General features: G+C 41.1%; 2 protein-coding genes across 2 annotated transcripts; both read right to left on the minus strand.

The window, feature by feature from the left end:
* Positions 1-12,627: 12,627 nt before the first annotated feature.
* On the minus strand, positions 12,628-13,956 carry LOC308299701 (COP9 signalosome complex subunit 2-like; the record flags this gene model as incomplete). The annotated part of the gene is made up of 1 exon (XM_080743491.1): positions 12,628-13,956. The coding sequence occupies one exon, from the start codon at positions 13,954-13,956 to the stop codon at positions 12,628-12,630; it is 1,329 nt and encodes a 442-aa protein (XP_080599617.1).
* A 2,154-nt stretch (positions 13,957-16,110) lies between these two features.
* On the minus strand, positions 16,111-17,199 carry LOC308300075 (26S proteasome non-ATPase regulatory subunit 4-like; the record flags this gene model as incomplete). Its single annotated transcript, XM_080743844.1, has 1 exon — positions 16,111-17,199. One exon carries the CDS (start codon positions 17,197-17,199, stop codon positions 16,111-16,113), a length of 1,089 nt encoding a protein of 362 aa, XP_080599970.1.
* Between the last annotated feature and the right edge of the window lie 2,107 nt (positions 17,200-19,306).

The raw sequence follows: 19,306 nt of genomic DNA on the forward strand, positions 1-19,306 counted from the left end.
TCTAAGGTTTTTGAACAAGCATGTTTCTTTGTTAGTGGTTCTCAAACTTTTTCATGTCAAGGACCCCTAGAATTATATGTAATTGGCCGCCGACCCGCATCTCGTATATTTGTGCTAAAACATAGCTATTTCCAATGGTAAAATGACGGTTTCCCATGTTCTTTTTTGTCCATTAATGATTTATTTTCTTTGCCTCCCCAGACATTATACACACACATTGTATCAGACATCAAAAACATTAATGCGAAACATAAAAACAACAAAGTAAACATGGTAAACACACACAGACACACACACACAACACACACACACACACACACACACACACACACACACACACACACACACACACACACACACACACACACACACACACACACACTCAACATTGCAGCAGAAATAACAACAATAAGAAAGCTGACAATTAAAAATAACAACAGTAGTTATACATTTATCATACTGGCTGGCTTGAAGATGTTGTGTGCATGGTCCCTGCTTCTAAATATTACATTTACATGTACTTTGAGTGTGTATTCATTTATAACTGATATTTATGCGTATGTTCCAGACTTTGCAGAATTTCATGTACACCATGCTGAGAGACAGTAACCATATAGCAGATGTGATGGCGGAGCTCTACAAAAGGAACATATGGTGAGCTGTATGTCTTGTATTTCAGGATTTAACCCTCTATTAAGACCTGAGGCAGATTCAACAAATGCCTTCTAAATCAGTAGTTCTTAAACTTTCAAGATTTTCAAAGATTTTAAAAAATGATACATGTACAAGCTCGTATACCACTATATCTGCTATTTGTTTCAATCAGAGGTGTGTCCAAGAGGTGTCCAAATGTTCAGAAAGCGATCTATAATGTCACATAAAAGATAAAGGTCCCACACACTGTCTGGAACTTGCCATAAGGATGCTCTTTATTATTTAATATTATAAAGACATTTTGCAGGATCCTTTTCTTTGATTTGATATCATAGATATGACAGATGTTTTTAATGAGTTAACCACATTAAGGTATGTAAAGATGCTGTGCTCAAGAAAGACATGAATGAATTATTTATTGTTGTGCTATGTTATAGGAATGATGCCAAGACAGTTAATGTTATCACAACAGCGTGCTTCTCCAAGTCCTCATGATGAAAGCAAGTCCTTACCTTATTCTACCGAATAAAGACTTGAACTGAATGCACAGTGTCTCTTTCTGTGTCGATCCCTGTAGCAGGATTGAAGTTCCTCCTGGGCAGAGATGAGGATGAGGAGAAAGACAGTGATGAAGAGTCAGAGGCAAGTAACATGAATGATTCATCAAGTCATCACTACAATGTGGTCATTATCAAAGTAATATTAACATTACTTCATGCAAAAAACTAATCCTTATTGTCTCTTGTCTCGTCCCTAGGATGATGGACACACGGCCAGAGATCTGATGGTGAGGTACTCTACCGGCAAGAAAAGCTCCAAGAACAAGAAGAACGTGGAAAACGCCATGAAAGTCCTTACGGTACCTCAGATATTTAGCACAGAGACATGACTCACATCTTAGGCTTTGTTCAGACTGCACGGAAATCCAATTTGTTTCTCATTTCTGATCTTTAGGCCTGACTGTCCTCCCTGTTATTTGCAAGTGAACAGATTTGTGTATTTAGAAATCATTTCCCTTGCTGCATTGGTTGCTGTGGTAACAATGTAACAATTAAGGCATATCATGTAAGATTAAAGATTTGTACTCTGTTGTACAACAAAGTATACAATGCAGGCCTTGACACTAAGGCTTGCCCACCTGCCCACCTGCAGGTAAATAAAACTTTCGGGCAGGTGAAGTGTGCTTTCAGGTTGCCCGACCGGGCAAGTGCTCATTTGAGAGAGGACGCAACCGTTTATAAACACAACATGAGATATCTGTCTAAAGACCTGAACGTGGCCAGAGGGCTGTCTTCTGGTCTGTGGAATGTAAAATAAGAGCACTGTTTACCTATAATGTGTTGTTTTTAATGTTGCTACACTGTTCTGAAGACAATTCCTGCTCCATTCCGTCAATGGAAGGAAAACTAAGTTTCGCTGTTAACCGCCTTCAGCCTGGCGTCCCTATTTTAGTTATGGCATTACAGGCAAACATTTTCCCAAAATAACAAAAATACTGTAGTATATCTATATATATATTTTTTACATTTATTTTCTCCTTTTCTTTTATAGGGCTTAAGCAGTTACAGTAGCAGTTCCTGTGCTATTTAACCCTGACCCCTTCTTTTATGCAGTGTGACTTGAGCAACTACTACAACTTGGCAGCAATGTAGCTGACTACGCTTGGTCATTTTAAGCTTTGTTGTCGCTAGTATGAATGCAGCGACGGGTGTAAACATTTGTAAAATGTATTTCTTTGCCAGATGTGACCAAGATCCTGGCCCTGTCTTTCCCTAATAGGACTGACCGTGGGTAGCCACTGGGAAGTCGGGACTTGATCAACACCGCGACCGCAGTTTTCCCGGTGAACCTAAGCGCCAAGGTGGGGGCGCGGGAGTGTGGGCAACAAGATATTTAAAAGTAATTTGGGGCCATTATGATAACCTCTTCTTCCCACTACTAGACTAAGGATTTATATTGTCTGTGTTAATGTTTACAACCACAATTATTCACTTGTGGCAAGATCGCGGTTCTAGTTTTACTAGTAGGTTAGTGTAGGCTTAGAAGCCTTTTCAGAAGTTAATTTAATGTTTTCCATTTCCTTTATCCTCATCTAATCTTGCGCTAATTCGCCAGGTTTTAAGAACTAGTAGGCTTTTCAGAAGTTAATTGAATGTTTTCCATTTAATGATTTCCTTTATCCTCATCCTACGCTAATGCTCACAACCGTTTTTTTTAAGGTCTTATTTTAGTTGATTTCTCATAAGCTCGCGACCCTCCTTGCCCATCGGCCCCCACCGTTGCGATTAGGTTCACCGGGAAAACTGCGGTCGCATCAACACCGGCTGGGTCACCTGGATGAGGGGTTTGATGTTGCCAGACCCGAAACCCAGATGTGTTCAGGTTACATCACTGATGATACGTCCCAGGTGCATCCATGTCATGCTTTTTCGTTATAGACCAAACTGACTAATTATATGACTATGAGGGCACAGTCCTAATGCAAACAGTGTCTTATTATAACCTTCTAATTAAAATAATGACTAACAAAGTTGTGATGGACTAAGACCAAACTGACTAATTATTCAACTATGAAGGGACAGTCCTAATGCAAACAGTGTCTTATTATAATAACCTTCTAATTGATAGAATGCATTGAAATGTGAAGTGAAAACACACATTGTCTGTTCTGAATTGCATAACCATAAGCTTTGTGTGCAACTGATGCCATCCCTACATCCCATCCCCCCCACAGACATGCTATGTGTTCTTCAAATCCTTTCATTTGTATGTCCAAGTTATTTAGATCAACTGTTTATTTATGTCTCTCCTGTGCAGGTTGATAATACAGATGCAGAAGGGAGGTTGATCATGGCTGATGCTCTGTGTTCTGCTCACACCTTCAACCCCAGACATCGTCAGCCGTTACGCTAACAGGTGAGACACATGGGAAAAATTAGCCTCTTTGCATAACTGTATTTCCTGGGTTTCCAGAATGTGGCATACAGTTTCCTGTTACTGTTAATTTCCCAATAGCTGATGAACCACAACAGGAAACGGAATGGATATGCCACCTTCTAGAAACCCGGGACTACATTTATGCACAGAGCCTGTTAGGGCTCTATAGATTCAAAACGAGGTGATCACAATGTTTGTTTGTTTTTTGGGACAGCAACTAAATTTGTTGATATCATAATTCAAAAATATTTGAAAGATTTTATCCAAAAATTACACAAATCAATACACAGTTGCTCTATAGTCAGATAGATCTGTCAGATATTTCATATTCCATTCTGATTGGCTAACATTGACTTCCAAAGTTGGCAGGATTGCTCTGTTTTGAACAAAATGCCTCAAATCATGAACGCAGCTTGCGCTTTCCATGAAACTTTGCATGCACATTCCCACTAGGTCATGGAACATAGCCACCCTTTTCATATTGGCCTGTTAAGAGCGCCACCAGCAGGTCGACTTTGGCACAACACATTTTTGGAAAATATCATGCATGCAGCCTCCGATTGCAGTTAAAGACTGAAGAAGACATGGCACCTTTTTAACATTGGCCTATTATAGTGCCACTGCAAATACAACTGGTATGTTGTATGTAGATCAACACACACTGACCTTGAGCAATGTCAGATAGCAGCATGGGGCCCTCAAGTGTTGAGTAAAATAAGGCAGTAGCCATCACTAATATATAACCCATATATACTGTATCACCCTGATAAACAGTTTTGATGGTGGGGGGGGGGGGGGGGGAATATACACAAAAAACAATATAATGTGTAAACTATATGAATCTGTATCTAATCAGGTCTGTTGGTGCGTGCACAGCAGCTGCCTTCCTGAGAGAGTTTGTCACAGCGCGTCATTGGGCTCACCTGGGGTCATGTCCAACAAAGATGAACAACAGGCCTGAGAGACTGGAGTCTCACACAGCCAGCACAACATGAGCTGAAGAGCATGTTACCTCTGATGTGTTATGAGGAGAGTAAATACTACCGCAATTATTCTCAAAGTGGGGGGTCATTGAAGAGATTCCAGAGGGTCTACAGCTAAATGTGGAACACTTTAACCATTTTAGGATATAATCTGAAAGTGTCTCATCTACAAACAAGCTGACAACGCATCACATTAAGACACATCATGAGCTTGTAGATCTGCTACGTTTGGAACCTTTTACAAAATCTTGACAAGCGTTGGCTAACTTGGGAACATCACAAACCAATATTTATTTATGATGGTCTTTGGCAATACAGTTGTGTGTGTGCGTGTGCGAATGAGCGATTCAATGACTGTCAATATATACTGCCTGTTTGTCATAAGTATGTTGTGGAAGACCTGGGTTTGATATCAGTTCATAGCCATCTGAATTAATGTGAAATGGATGTTACAAATAAAGCCTATATTACAGATGGTTAAGGTTTGTATTAATTTCCCTACTCACAAGGCAGTGTACAAAACTGAAATATGTTAATATTTACATATGAGTGTTCATGAATAAAATGAAATGGAGTATAGAGGCGCAATCTGCTCATAAATCTAAAAATGAAAATCCTAAAACAATTATGGGTACATTTGAAAATGAAAGCACGTTCTATTTGCCATGCAAAAGACCTCTTTCCTATCTTTGTTTTGGGGATCTGAAGATGTGAGCTTGAGACAAGTGCTCATTGAACTGGGCAAAGTACCAATCAGAAAGAAATTCAAATAAATATCTACCTAGTACCTAGTGTACGTATGTTTCACCTTTCAAGTTTTAGTGCAGGTTCCTTTGTTAAAAGCAATTGTGTCATTCCTACCTGAATGTCATTTTGTAAGCTAAGTTCATATTCACTGTTGATGACACATCTGCTTAAACCTGGTGGGAATGTGGGCTTGTTCGCTAGAACAGTGGTCCTCAACCTTTTCAGGCCGCAACCCCCAAAATAATCATATTTTAACTGGTGAGCACTAAGGGTTGAGGCATTACATTTCCTCTAACACGGTTCTATTGATAAATATTGCCAATGTTTAATTTGTCATTTTAGAGGCATTAAAAGATCTTAAATGGTAACTTTAGAAATGTGAATATACCCTCTATACACTTAAACTTTATGTTGTTGATTGTTTTTTTTTGTTGAGTGAGAAAACAATGTTGCACATTAAGTTAATCATCTGGGGACCCCCCTAAAATAATTTGGGGACCCCCAGGGGTCCCGACCCACAGGTTGAGAACCACTGCATTAGAAAGCACCAAGGTTCCAAGAATTCAGAATGGAGAACCAAAGTTATCTTGGTGGAAAAAGTGTATCATTTACTACAATAACTATTGTACAGTACAGAAACAAGTGTTACTGTACATGTTGATGTTAGTTAAAAGCTTAATATTTGTATATCATTGCTGTTCTTCAAATGTCATTTAATGATAATGACAATGAAAGTGCTTTATCACAATCATAAATCATGAGTAGCCTAGATCATGTCTATACTCTATATTCTTGCATATCTCCTAAAATAACATTCTTCCACCAGACAGAAATCATCAGTTTTGACCCTTGCTTTGCACTGCCAAAGTTTGAACTAACAATGACTACTAATTACTAAAAGATTCATAAAGTTAAGTTATTGTAAGCCAAAAAAAGGTTAATGAAAGCAAAGTTCAGAGTCATATTAGCATTAAAAACCTGGGCAAGTTTTCTACCTTATGTATGTGATAACAAAATGTAGACTGCAGGTCAGAACATGGAATCTTTGCCCATGTTCTGTAAACAGCTTCAATCTTACCTGGGACTTGAAGGATTTTTTTAGTTGTGATGATTAAAAAAGACCCTCTCAGGCTATTTGCTAAATTTGTGTTTAAGCCCCAATGTGTCAAATTGTATGAGAACCAAAATTAAATGTCAAACTGAACACCCAAGCTGCTATGAGTTTTAAATACTCTGTGAAACAATGGGAACTGAACGAACTGAACAATGTGTTGATAGATTAATTACCTTTCATAAAAATCAGACACAGGACACAACTTACAGGATACAGTACACATTTATTTACACAATAACCCACAACCAACCACACACCACAACAACAATAATAATACAATAAAATAGTAATAGGATATCTGGGATACATTTATTTACACAATAACGCACAACCAACCACACACAACAACAACAATAATAATACAATAAAATAGTAATAGGATATCTAGGATACATTTATTTACACAATAACCCACAGCCAACGACACACCACCACCACCACCACCACAACAACAACAATAATAATAATACAATAAAATAGTAATAAAATGTGATTATAGAATACAAAAAGGTTTAATTATTTACAATTGTGTACTATTGTGTGTGTGTGTGTGTGTGTGTGTGTGTGGTTATTTAGCTATATAGGCTACAGTATGGTCAGACATACAACAACAACAACAACAACAATAATAATGATGATAAATGGTAATAAAATATGCAAATTGATAGACTATACAAAAATGTTAAACTATTTACAATCGTGGACTACAGAATGTGGTATTTAGGTGTGTGTGTGTGTGTGTGTGTGTGTGTGTGTGTGTGTGTGTGTGTGTGTGTGTGTGTGTGTGTGTGTGTGTGTGTGTGTGTGTGTGACCAAGCAGGTCCAAGACCAACGGCTCCAACCCAACACCACCACTTACATTCAACTGCGAATGACCGCCGATGATGATGATGATGATGATGATGATGATGATGATGATGATGATGTTTGCAGTTCTTTGGCCAAATACAGTAAACTGAAAGTGTCTTTGGAGTTAAGAGACTGCAGGTAGTCGCAGACTGCTGCGGTGGGGATCTTCGACGGCTGGAAGCCGGAATGAGGTCCTCTGGGAGTGGGTTTCTCCAGGGAGCCGTACCCTTCATCATCATCCTCCCACTCGTCCTCTTCGAAGAGGTGGTTGTCTGTGTAGACGGCGGAGCACTGCACCTCCTGGAACTCGACGACGTCGACTGGAACTTTGCAGGCTGGCCTAAACATTCCATCCTGGAACTCCATCTGAGTGAATGGAAGCAGGTGGGATGATGGAACGGCGGTGGTCTTGTGGCTGCGACGGGCTCTGCTCCCACATTGACCCATGGTGGTCGACGGTTCAACGGTTGCCCAAAGTCTCTGGAACAAGGTAGCCTAGTTCAAGTTGTTTCAGGAAGAACAACTTGGAACAGTTGCAGTGAGTGTGACGAAAGTTGAAGGTCGGGATGCTGATGAAAGAAAACAACTGATCCGTAGAACAGGTCAGGTGTGGAGCGACGCACTGAAGGTTCAGAGGACACTGAATAGTTTTAAACCCGCGCTCTATTTATGAACGACCAGCGGCGCCGCGGTTGACCAATCAACGAGGCCCGACGGGTTTGGGTCGGCCAATCAAGAGAAGCCGCCGAGCCGCGGTACCCTAATTTGGTGTCGGATGCAACTGTGCGTTCAACAGACTTGAAATCGCGTGAGATTCTCGTAACCTTTTTAAATTCGCCCGAGATTTATTTTCAGTTTGAGGTTGTTTATGTTTTGATGGAAATAATCTGTACGTTGCAAATGCATGCGTGTGTGTGTGTGTGTGTGTGTGTGTGTGTGTGTGTGTGTGTGTGTGTGTGTGTGTGTGTGTGTGTGTGTGTGTGTGTGTGTGTGTGTGTGTGTGTGTGTGTGTGTGAGAGAGAGAGACTGTGTGTGTGTGTGTGTGTGTGTGTGTGTGTGTGTGTGTGTCGGTCGGTCAGTTAATGCAATTCCAGATGGTGCCACTAGGTGGTGCTGGTGCATCTTTTCTATCTTCTTCTTTTTTTCTTTTCTTTTTGCATAGCTAGCGTTCATTTGACGTCACTTCTCCTGGCTGGCATGTGTAGTTAATGTTATTCTTTTTACCTGCCTGTTCCTTGAACCGCCAACTAACTACTCCCCTTTGCTTTAGCATAGTGTTGCATGATAAAAGCTGCAGTGTAAGTGCAACTTTATTATTTATCAAACGTACTCCAGTCTGCAGACATCAAGGGGACAAGATAGTTTACGTTTAGTAAACGGCGTTTACTCAGGTAGTAAGTGTATTAAATTATGATGTATACGTATGTTGTCGATGTTGTAGGCCTATTCACTATTATTATAACGTTACATTGGACAATGTTTTAGTTGGCTCATACACATTAACATCAGTCCACATACAATTAAAGTATCTAGTCTAGTGTTAATGTGCCTATGAACAGTAGGCTACTGCCCATTGCATGTAACGCAGGGGTCTGCATTGCAACCTTTTTGACATGAAGTGCCCTGAAGTGACACGTTTTAATTTTCTTGATAGTGACAGTCAGTGTGCCATATCACACCTTTTTGATTGTCCACATAACAACCTTTACTTGTTTTATTGATGTATTTTCAGGATACTCCCCAGTCAGAGTTAGCAGTTTGAATGAATGTGGAATTATGTGCAGGATGTATTTGTATAGATGTGAGAGAACTTTAATATTTATTAATAATAATAATAATAATACATCTCTCCCCCACATTTATGCCAATGTCAGTGCCAATGATCACCCTCCCCTATGCTAATGTTGGCACCCGACTGTGCCTATGGTTGCCTACCCCTGATGTCAAGAAAACTCATCTGACACTAGGTAAGGCTACCTATGAAGACCATAAACAGTTTCATTAGTGTTGCATAGCTTTTCATGAGTTTCGTGGAATTGCATTATTGGGTGTTATCATGTTTTATTGTAATGTTACATTTGGTACTTTAACAACACTCTAGATAAATGATACATTTAGCTGATGGTATCTTATCAAGAGTGACTTATAACAAGTGCAACATAAACATAAAATAAGCTTCACTTGACAATGAAGCAGTAATACAAACATGCTGAAAGGTTATAATTCATTATGAATATCTATGTGCAGAGACAAATAAATAGAATGATGATGTTGCTAGGCCACTTATTTAGAACATACAAGACAAAAAAAGGAAGCATGTTAAACTCAACTCAATGTGGAAAAAGAAACAGTAATGATTGTATGTGTTTATGTTTTTTTAGGAAGATTATGGCACCATGAATAAGGAGTCAAGGCTATACCAGCACTCCATGAAGTCTAGGAGCAGCACTAGTGGTGCGTAGGCCTACTGTACATTTCCCCTGGGCACCACTCCCAGCTTTAATGGATTGGTGTGTTCTTCAACTCATTTCATTTGAATGTCCAACTTATTCAGATCAACATTCTTTTATCTCTCCTGTGCAGGTTGATAATACAGATGCAGAAGGGAGGTTGATCCTGGCTGATGCTCTGTGTTCTGCTCACACCTTCAACCCCAGTGCAATCGTCAACGCCGCTACGCTAACAGGTGAGACACGTGGAAAGATTAGCCTCTGTGCACAACTGTATTTCCTAGGTTTCCAGAATGTGGCGTACAGTACCTGTTTTCTGTTACGGTTCATTTCCTAATAGCTGATAAACCACAACAGGAAACACGTATGCCACCTTCTAGAAATCCGGGACTACATTAATGCACAGAGCCTGTTAGGGGTGTTAGATTTGAGGTCAAGCAGTGTCATTTTATGTGCCTGAGTAGTGGGTGGAATTTGCAAACCAACTGCCATTTGTGGTGTAATTTTAGGCCATACTTTTTCTTTTTTAGTGGACAGAAATAATGAGAACAAAAACAGTGGGGTTTTGGATAGCCTCCTTAGTGAGACCCCTAATGCGTATGAGTCTTTGTTATTAAAGCAACCTCTCATCTATTACATTTAAGAGTATATAGAAAAGAAGTGCAGATTCAAGTGCCAGGAAAGAAGGTTTATAAACCTCTCCATATCTGATCTGTGGAGAGCAGCTGTGGACCACCCCCTATAGTGCGTATGGAAGAGAACAGGAGTGTTGTTATTAAAGCCTCTCATTTATAAAACTAGACCAGGTTAACCTGGTTGTGCCAGACCCCCTGTCTGTCTCATCATCATTTATGACATCATGCCTTTTGTAGGCATGTCATCATCATGTCATCATCATATATACCCTTTATATAGAAAACCCGGACAGACCGACATTTGCTTATGTAGGCCTACCCATTTCATGGGTCTGGCAACTAGACCAGGTCAACCTGGTTGTGCCAGACCCCCTGTCTGTCATCATCATTTATGACATCATGCCTTTTGTAGGCATGTCATCATCATGTCATCATCATATATACCCTTTATATAGAAAACCCGGACAGACCGACATTTGCTTATGTAGGCCTACCCATTTCATGGGTCTGGCAATAAGGAGAAGGAAATGTTTGTATTATTTATAGTGACAGATAGTATTATTGATGATATCATTGATAGTGATGACGATGTATCAATGCAAATGAAGCAGCATTCAGCTTGTACAAATGTGTGTACAAGGTTGACCAAACATCCATCTGATTGTGACATTTTTGTGAAAGATGCCACCCAGGGCACACCATGTAACTCAACCTATGGTCACTAGATGGTAGCAAAGTTAATCTATGAGCGTTTGCTACCTGCAGTAACTATTTATTTTCTTTTTTCCACCTCATTGGTAGAGTGATGTTTTGGAGAGACCGTAGTAAATATAGAATATACTGTATATAATATTAATAATACAAATGTGGTGGTAAAAAGCTGCCCTCAAGATGTATGGCTTTTTTTTTAAACATATTTATCACTAGATTAGATGTGTATTTTATTTTGTGTTGAGCATGAAGTGTGAATTGTAAAATGAAATTCATAAGACATAAGCAGGTCCATAAAATGGTCTTCTCTTGTACAATGGCTATAGTTCATTTACAACTTAAACCACTCCAAGCCCCATACGTTGTACTTTTCAATATAATTGTTTTCTTTTCTCATTTCCCTTTTAGTTTTAAACACACTAGAAGCCAGAAAAGGCAGAAACACTGCCCAGACTTGGAGCTCCAGGAAAATCTGATTCACATAAAAAAAAAGTTGTACTATATAATATATGTACTATATTACATACTATATACAGTATGTAAGTGTAGCCCTGTCCTGTTGTTCCCCATGCCCTGAACCTGGACCCCTTTTTCCACTGCAGTCCTTAATTCTCCCACCTCCCCCCATCACATTTAAGTGTCATATTGATGGTGGGGGTTTTGTCTTGCCTAAAAATATGTAGAGACTGGGACTTGCAAATTAAAAAAAGATTTCCAAAATCTTCAGGGATTGGGATCCTTGTCCTGCTGGCAGCGTTCACAAGACATGCTGAGCTGATCCTATGAATTCACACCCAAATGTCCTCTGGGGGTCCCGGAACCCCACTTTGAGAACCACTAAAGGCTCTTTTGACCCCTCCTCCTCTTGTCAGAGATGTCATGGTTCCTGAAAACCTTCATGCGACAGTCCTTCAGGTTCTTGACAATGTCCACTGTCAACCTGTGGGATTAGCAAATGGGGAAACGCGTGATGGATGGTTACCGGAGGGTGACCCATGCAGCACACTTTGTCCACTCCACCAAGCTTTCAGATCTCTGATTCATAGCTGCCAGGGCTTAGCTGAGGAAGTGATCGCAACTGTTCTACTGCTCTCTGTACAGCTCTTTTACTTCTATCACAGATGTCTCTGCTAATGATGAGGTCTACTGCTCTGCTCACTTGCACAAATTGGGCCAACGGTTTTCTGTTAAGATTATTATTATTTATTTTTTAGATTCCATCCTGAAAATATGGGAATCATTCTGCTCAGACAAAACACATACTTAAAGGTGATTGTTTTCTTGATGATTTCTGTTTTCTTCTTTCTTCTTAATAATAAAAGGTCTAAATGGAGAGGCATTTTTATGGAAGCATTCAGATATGCCATTTTCAGCGGGTTCCATTAATCTTTCTTTTTTGAGCGGTGCTCCTTTAAGCTCCTATTATGTCCATTTGTCCCGCGTCTACAAGTACGCACAGGGTCACATTGGCCAAGCTCCGCGGGACGCTGGACGAAATTAACTCATAAATAGCAGCGCTCACTTCACACTGGGTGTGATTTTTTCCTTTACACAGATTCTGGCGTCAGGTGTTTGGTGACAAGGGCTTGGTTCAGTAAGTCCAGTGTGTGTGTCCATTTGTCCAAAGCGGTGTAGCGATCCTGTCTCTTCTTGGAGTCCAGTAATATCAGCTGGTTAAGCTGGTCAATGCGGCCCTGGATCGTATTGGCCAGTATGCACTGCACCAGCAAACTCTCCACATCACACACGTCAATGTTCAGCTCCTTGGAGATGAAGGGGATGTGTATTCGCGTGTATGGCTTGATGAGTTTGACAAGTACTTGAGTTCTGATGTTCTGCAGGAGCTCCTCAATGTGCTCCCTGATGAAACTGTCGTCCATTATGTTACTGCGATTTTGGATCTTCTCAAATTCAGCGATGTCATTAGTCTGGTAGGCGCCTAACAGATTTGTCATCACTATGATCTCTGCGTCATTCTTATAGGGTTTGGCCTCCTGAGAGTCAAAGGGGTTGATCTTTGACTTCATCAGCATGTTGGCGAGGACCAGGTACTTCAGGCACGTGGTTCTCCTGGGGCTCCCGGACTCATCGTAGTTTTTGAAGGCCTCAAAGAAGTCTGTGTGAGCCTTCTCAAACTCGCCCTCCCTCAGGTGCATCTTCCCCCCACACTCTCGGATGACTCCCATGATGAGCGGGTGAGGGATGGCTGACTTGATGTTAAGAGATAGCTTGTACAGGGCCTTCAGTTTCTTGTTGTTCTTCTGTGCGGTGTACATCTGGATCTCTATAGCGTATATCTCTAAGAGCTGCGTGCCCTTCTTATGGTCATCCTTTCCACTGTCCGTATGACATGACTGGTGCAGTTGGTGGAGTACCTTCTGCAGCTTTCCATATTCCTCACTCTCCAAGTACAGTTTCGCCAGCTTCGAATTAGTTTTAAACCATAACCTGTCACTCTTTGCATCTTTCAAAGCCTCCAGAGTAGTTTCGTAGAACTCCTGGAGTAGGTCCATCTGTTTGGAGGTGGAGATGTAGTCCAGAATGGAGTTGATGGACTTCTCTGAGTAGTTGCTGGTGACAGCATTCATGATGTATGTCAGCAGTTGTTTGTATCTGTTCATCATTTCCGGAAAGTTGTTCAGCTTGAAGTTTATTTTGACCATCTGTTTGAGGGCTTTGAACCCCCATTCTCCTTTTTCTCCTTCTAGTTCCAGCACCTTTTCAAAGCTGCTGAGTGCTGCTTTGGGGTCATCCTCCTTGAGACCTTTGGAGTTGTAGTACTGGTTCTCCAGGTTTGGTCCAGACGTGCTATCATCCGATTCCAAATCGTAGTCTTCTTCATCGTCACACATAAAATCATCTTCCATGTCAGACATCTTGATGGTTGTCCTTGCTCACACCAAAATAAAGCAAAACCAAAGGATAAATTGAAACACAGAGCTAGAGAGTGTTAGAATGACTCAGAAACTAAGCTGCCTGTTGTTATACAGTATATATAACATTGCAGTGACATATGAGCAATATACGTCATAGAGTGTCACGACAATAGTGGCACGAGTTGTTTCCTTATTTAGTTATTTTCTTATCTCTATAAACATTTTGTCCAAATATAGAAAACAACTAATGTCATTATACTGATGTCATAGATGACTAACATCATAGACTGGCTACTGCACTAGGCTGAGCTTCAGTTAAGGCCCATTCCCACTGGGCCAGATAACAGATATCTGGAGATATTTCTCCAGATATTTTTCCATTCAAAGTGGATGGTAGATACAGATAAAAAAAATATATACCACAGATATTTGCCACAGATACTTTTATCTGTGGCAAAACATTTTTTTTTCTGTATCTACCATCCACTTTGCATGGAGAAATATCTGGAGAAATATCTCCAGATATATGTTATCTGGCCCAGTGGGAATGGGCCTTTACTCTGATAAAGGTGCTGCACAGGTCTATCCACTCCCACATACAGTATGTTACAGTAATTCTATTCAAAATCACCATGATTTAATTCAAATAGTGCATGTTCTTAGATGCCAGTTTATAGGTTACTGTTTGCGCCTATGTTTTTTGAAGCGGTGAAAGCCGCTTCCAAGGAGTGGCTTTGTGTGTCCCATGTCCATATATGGTCATTTCAGTCCAGAATGAACAGGTTTTATCAAAAACAAAATGTCTGTCACAAAATGTCTGATTGGATACTTTGAGGATTGGTCAAGCTTCACATGACAATTCGGCCCTCCAGATAAAATCATTAATTCATTCAGAATTGAAAGAATGTATAGATCACAGAGTTCATAGCTCTGTGATCATTTCCTCTACATTCTGAAAATCCCTTCAAGTTGAACATTGGTCAAGCTTCACATGACAATTTGACTCTCCACACAATTTTATACTCAGATTCACCGCTTCACTTTGAACCGAGGTTTGATTATTTTATTCAGTGTGGTTGCTGTAGGCAACCAGGCTATTCGTTCTTGTCCATTTTTATTTCACCTAGAGTAACTTTTTCTTTTTTCTGTGAACCTTTCTGTAACCCCAAAAGTCCATTGAGTTCAATGGACGTTTTCTGTCCCTTTTCTGATTGGAAAAATATAATGTCAAGCTTCACAGTGATGTGACATCACAATATGTAATATAAATGGTAAGACGGAATTAATCAGGAACAGTACACATTCCTTTCCCAGCGGATTCCTCACGACTCGCACTTGCAATTTCCCAGAATTGCACCTTTCCAGTTATGATCATGCTGTTTTAAAACACTGCACAGAAACTTCAGAATAACACTACTTACTGTCCATACTGTACGTTATTAGCCTAGCATACCAGAATATCAATTCATCTTTTTGCACGGTGCAAACCGCTCCTACATTTCATCTCCATGTATGGCGATCAGTGCTCATACACATTAAGTGACGTCACGGACAGAACAGCCCATACAAGGAGACAAACACAAGAGTCGTGTTTGCACCGCTCACTTAATTCACACAGGTACATTTTTAATTTATTTATTTTTTAGCTCTGGCAGATTTGTCTTGTTTCCAGGCCAGTTCATTATTGCCTTTGCATGGTTATGCAAATCAATGGTATGGAATGGAATTAATTGCTTCGGATAGCAGGAATTCCATATAAAAAAATCACACACAGTCGGAAGTGAGCGTGATGCCTTTTATGACTTAATTCCATTAAATGTCCCAATAAGCTTGGCCAATGCCCAGCTTTGCGGGACGGACGCACATACACACAAAGCCAGATGTAGGAGCGGTTAGCACTGCTCAAAAAATGTAGAAATGTAAAATCTCCACTTCTAGTTTCACATTAGTGATCATTTAAAACCAGAATTGACATTTCAACATGATTAGGATTTATGCTGTACGAGTAGGCAAAAAAAAAGAAGAAAAAGAAAGAAAGCGAAGAAAAAAGAAAAGAAAAGGAAAACCGCTTTATTGTTCCTCAGATGTCAAGTCTGCCAGCGTCTTCATGTCACATCCATGTCTCAGTCCTGCATGTTTCTTGCCCTTGAGCCCTCATTTCTTTGTCTCCTCATCCTTCTTTGCATCTGGCTTGTTTCCTGGCTGGGATGCCAGCGAGTTGATGACGTTGCGGATGGCCTCGTCGTTGGGGTCCACGCCGGGCAGGTTCTCCATGACACTCTGAAGGAACTCTGGATCCTGCATCACGTCATTGTCATCCTCCTCCCTGGCAGGCTCTGCAGTAGTGTCCATGGGGGCTTCCGTGTCCATGTCCCCAAATCCTTCGCCTGAAAGAGACATCTGCATGGCATAGGCTATCTGCTCCTCCTCTGTCATGCTGGTGAAGTCGGGGTGCGAGTCAGGTTGAGATGCAGACATCTGAGACGAGGCCTGCTCTGATGCACTTGCGCTGGGCGCGGGCATGCCTGCCTCAGCAGCAGAGGCAGCAGCTGCTCTTTGCTCCTCCATTGACACACGCAGGGCCAGGGCCAGCTCGGGGTCGTTACTGGGGTCCACACCGAACTCAAAGTCACTGGCACCCAGGCCCATCATTGAGCCTCCTTCGCCGTCCAGGATTTGTGAGGAGACCAGGGCATCGGCCAGGTTGGCTCCAGGAGGGACAGTGGCCAGGTGGGAGCCTGTCCCTTCATTGCCATTTAGGGTGTTCATGAAGGCAGTAAGCTTTTCTGCGTTCAGTTCCTCTTCTCCAAAACTGACAATATCCACATTGACCTTCTCTTTTTTCAAGCGCTTTGCCAATTTGACAAGGTCTTTATCGTCATCCTCCATAGGACTCCCCACAAAGGCAACGATTCTCATCTTGTGGTTTTTCCCTTGTCTGTGCTTTAGGGCGAGATGAGCCACTCTGATGGCAGTGCAAAAGGAGATCTTGCCACGGGGCTGGACGGCATGTAGTTTGGACTGGAAGCGTCCAGTGTCTGGATTATTCTGTAGTGTCATCAGGACCTCACAGTTGTTTGCCATTGTGAGGAGGCCCACATTGTTCTCTGGGTTACTGCGAGTTTTGGACTTGCAGACAAAGACGACGGCATCTTGCTGAGCCTGGAGCCTCATTGGCTGAAAGTCTCCATTTCTCATGTATTCACTGTTGTCCACGCAGAACATAGTACTTTCGAGGACCATTTTGAAAACCTGACACTCGACTGAGGGACCACCTGTCCTCTATATATATTATACTGCCGCAGTGATGTATGACACATGTACATCACTGGAGCATCAGTGCAGCGTCATGAATGCCACGCCATATTGTGGGGGAAGACTGGAATAAAGAGTCATCGTGGAACAAGACGGGGTCTTCCCTGATGTCACGTTAATGATGTCATATTGATGACATCTAAGGGGAACTCCATATTTGGGCAAGACTGATCGGTGGAGCAGGGCAGTGGACCTGGGATTATGTATTAAGAAAATGTTCTGCTTTGTTGAGCGGTGCTAACCCCTCTTACGTCTGGCTTTGCATGTATGTATGTATGTATGAGTATGGAACTCCATGTATGGAGATAACTAACGTCACGGACACAACAGCCCATACAAGGAGATATTCACTTGTGTCGTATTTGATACCACAGGTGCGTTTCCTTCTAATAATCTTGAACTGACTGGATTAGCTAATGCACGACCACCCTTATCTGATGGTTTTATGAAGGTCACTGTGTCTTTCTTATAGGGTAATTTCACAGATTTTGAACCTAAATCCCTTTGTATGATGCTGAAGACCTACATCATACACATGATGTGGTAGTATTTTTGTGCTTTCTTTATGACGGTGCAAGGAACGGAATAGAAGTGTTCGATGCCGGGCACAATGTGAATTGGTGCATACATGGGTGGCAAATACAAACCAGAGGTTCGGTGAAATGCACTGCAGTCCATGAGAGCTTTTATTTTCCTGGGACGAATTATTATTAACGTCAGTCGTTCAGAAATATTGTTTCTTCATAAGCTGGTCCACCTGGCTCTCTGACTACCATGCATTCCATCGAACCTCCGGGTGCAGTTTGCTACCCAGTGCGACAAATCTACCAACTGGCATTGCTGGATAGAGAATATTACTTTTATAAAATACCTGGGACTAGTGACAGTCCATTCTTCCTGTAGCTCCAGTCAGACTGGCCCCATGCCCAGCCCAATGAGCCCATTATATACTGTACCTCCAAATTGGACTATAGAAGATTTAGTTCAGCCTCTACCAACACCTCCACAGTGAAGGGCACCGTGACACTCCCAGAATAACTTTAGAACACAATAGACACAATACAAACGACTTTTTACCTACAGGTTAAAACAAATGCATAGTAAACTAATTAAATACGAAACAAAAGTCAAACTAACAAAAAATAAAACTCCAACCACACCCCTCTTTCTTCCCTGACCTCTTAGTACAGCCCAATCTTTTTCTACACAGAGAGGGCAAGAGGATACAGTGTTTTGAACAAGCCATCGTCAAAGAAAAGTTCCTTTTCCTTCTTGCGTAGCATCAGAGTGTTCTTGAGAGATTAAACACAGCTTGCCCTGACAACTGACATGGTAATGACATCAGCTGGAGTCCTTGGCTGAATTCTCATGTCACGTGTATACACTGTTACACTCCATTAACACACATACTGCAAAAAGAGAGTGATTATTCCCCAAAATAAAAGCACAACGTAACCAAACTTTCTATATTAGCCTGTTTAAGGGGTTGTTCTCAACTTCTCACCCCCCGGCTAGTTGTGGTTTTGGAAGGGAGTTTTGCAAGGCATGCTGATAGTTGGAGTAATAGACAGTGGAAAGAAATCCAGAGGAACGCATACAGTACTTCTATGTAACTTTTATGGTCGGTGCCAATTTCAAAGATTAATACTCTTTCCCACTACATAGCTGTAGCTTCTTCCAGCAGGTAAACCAGCTGCTAGTAACTAAATAACCACTAGATGGTGCATGTGTGCTCAGTTTCTAAGCCATTGCTTTTCTGTAACTGCTGCAATTAGATCATCTGGGCATGGTTGGCAGATTATTCAGAGCACATTTGCTGGCCAGAAGGAGATGCAGATGCTGTCATGGTGGAGGCAGTAGTAGGAGGAAAGCTCACTATTTGACAAAGATGATTAGTACAAAAAGAGGCTTCCCTATGATTATGTGCCAAGTAAACACTTTTAGTGCTATTTAGTACCATTTCTATTTAGTCACAGATTTTTTCTTTTTTTTTTTCTTTTGCCAACAAGGGGATTCTTAGTCATTTTGAGAACTA

Source organism: Nannobrachium achirus, assembly GCF_963921795.1.
Source record: "Nannobrachium achirus genome assembly, chromosome: 15".
NCBI classification, from domain to species: Eukaryota; Metazoa; Chordata; class Actinopteri; order Myctophiformes; family Myctophidae; genus Nannobrachium; species Nannobrachium achirus.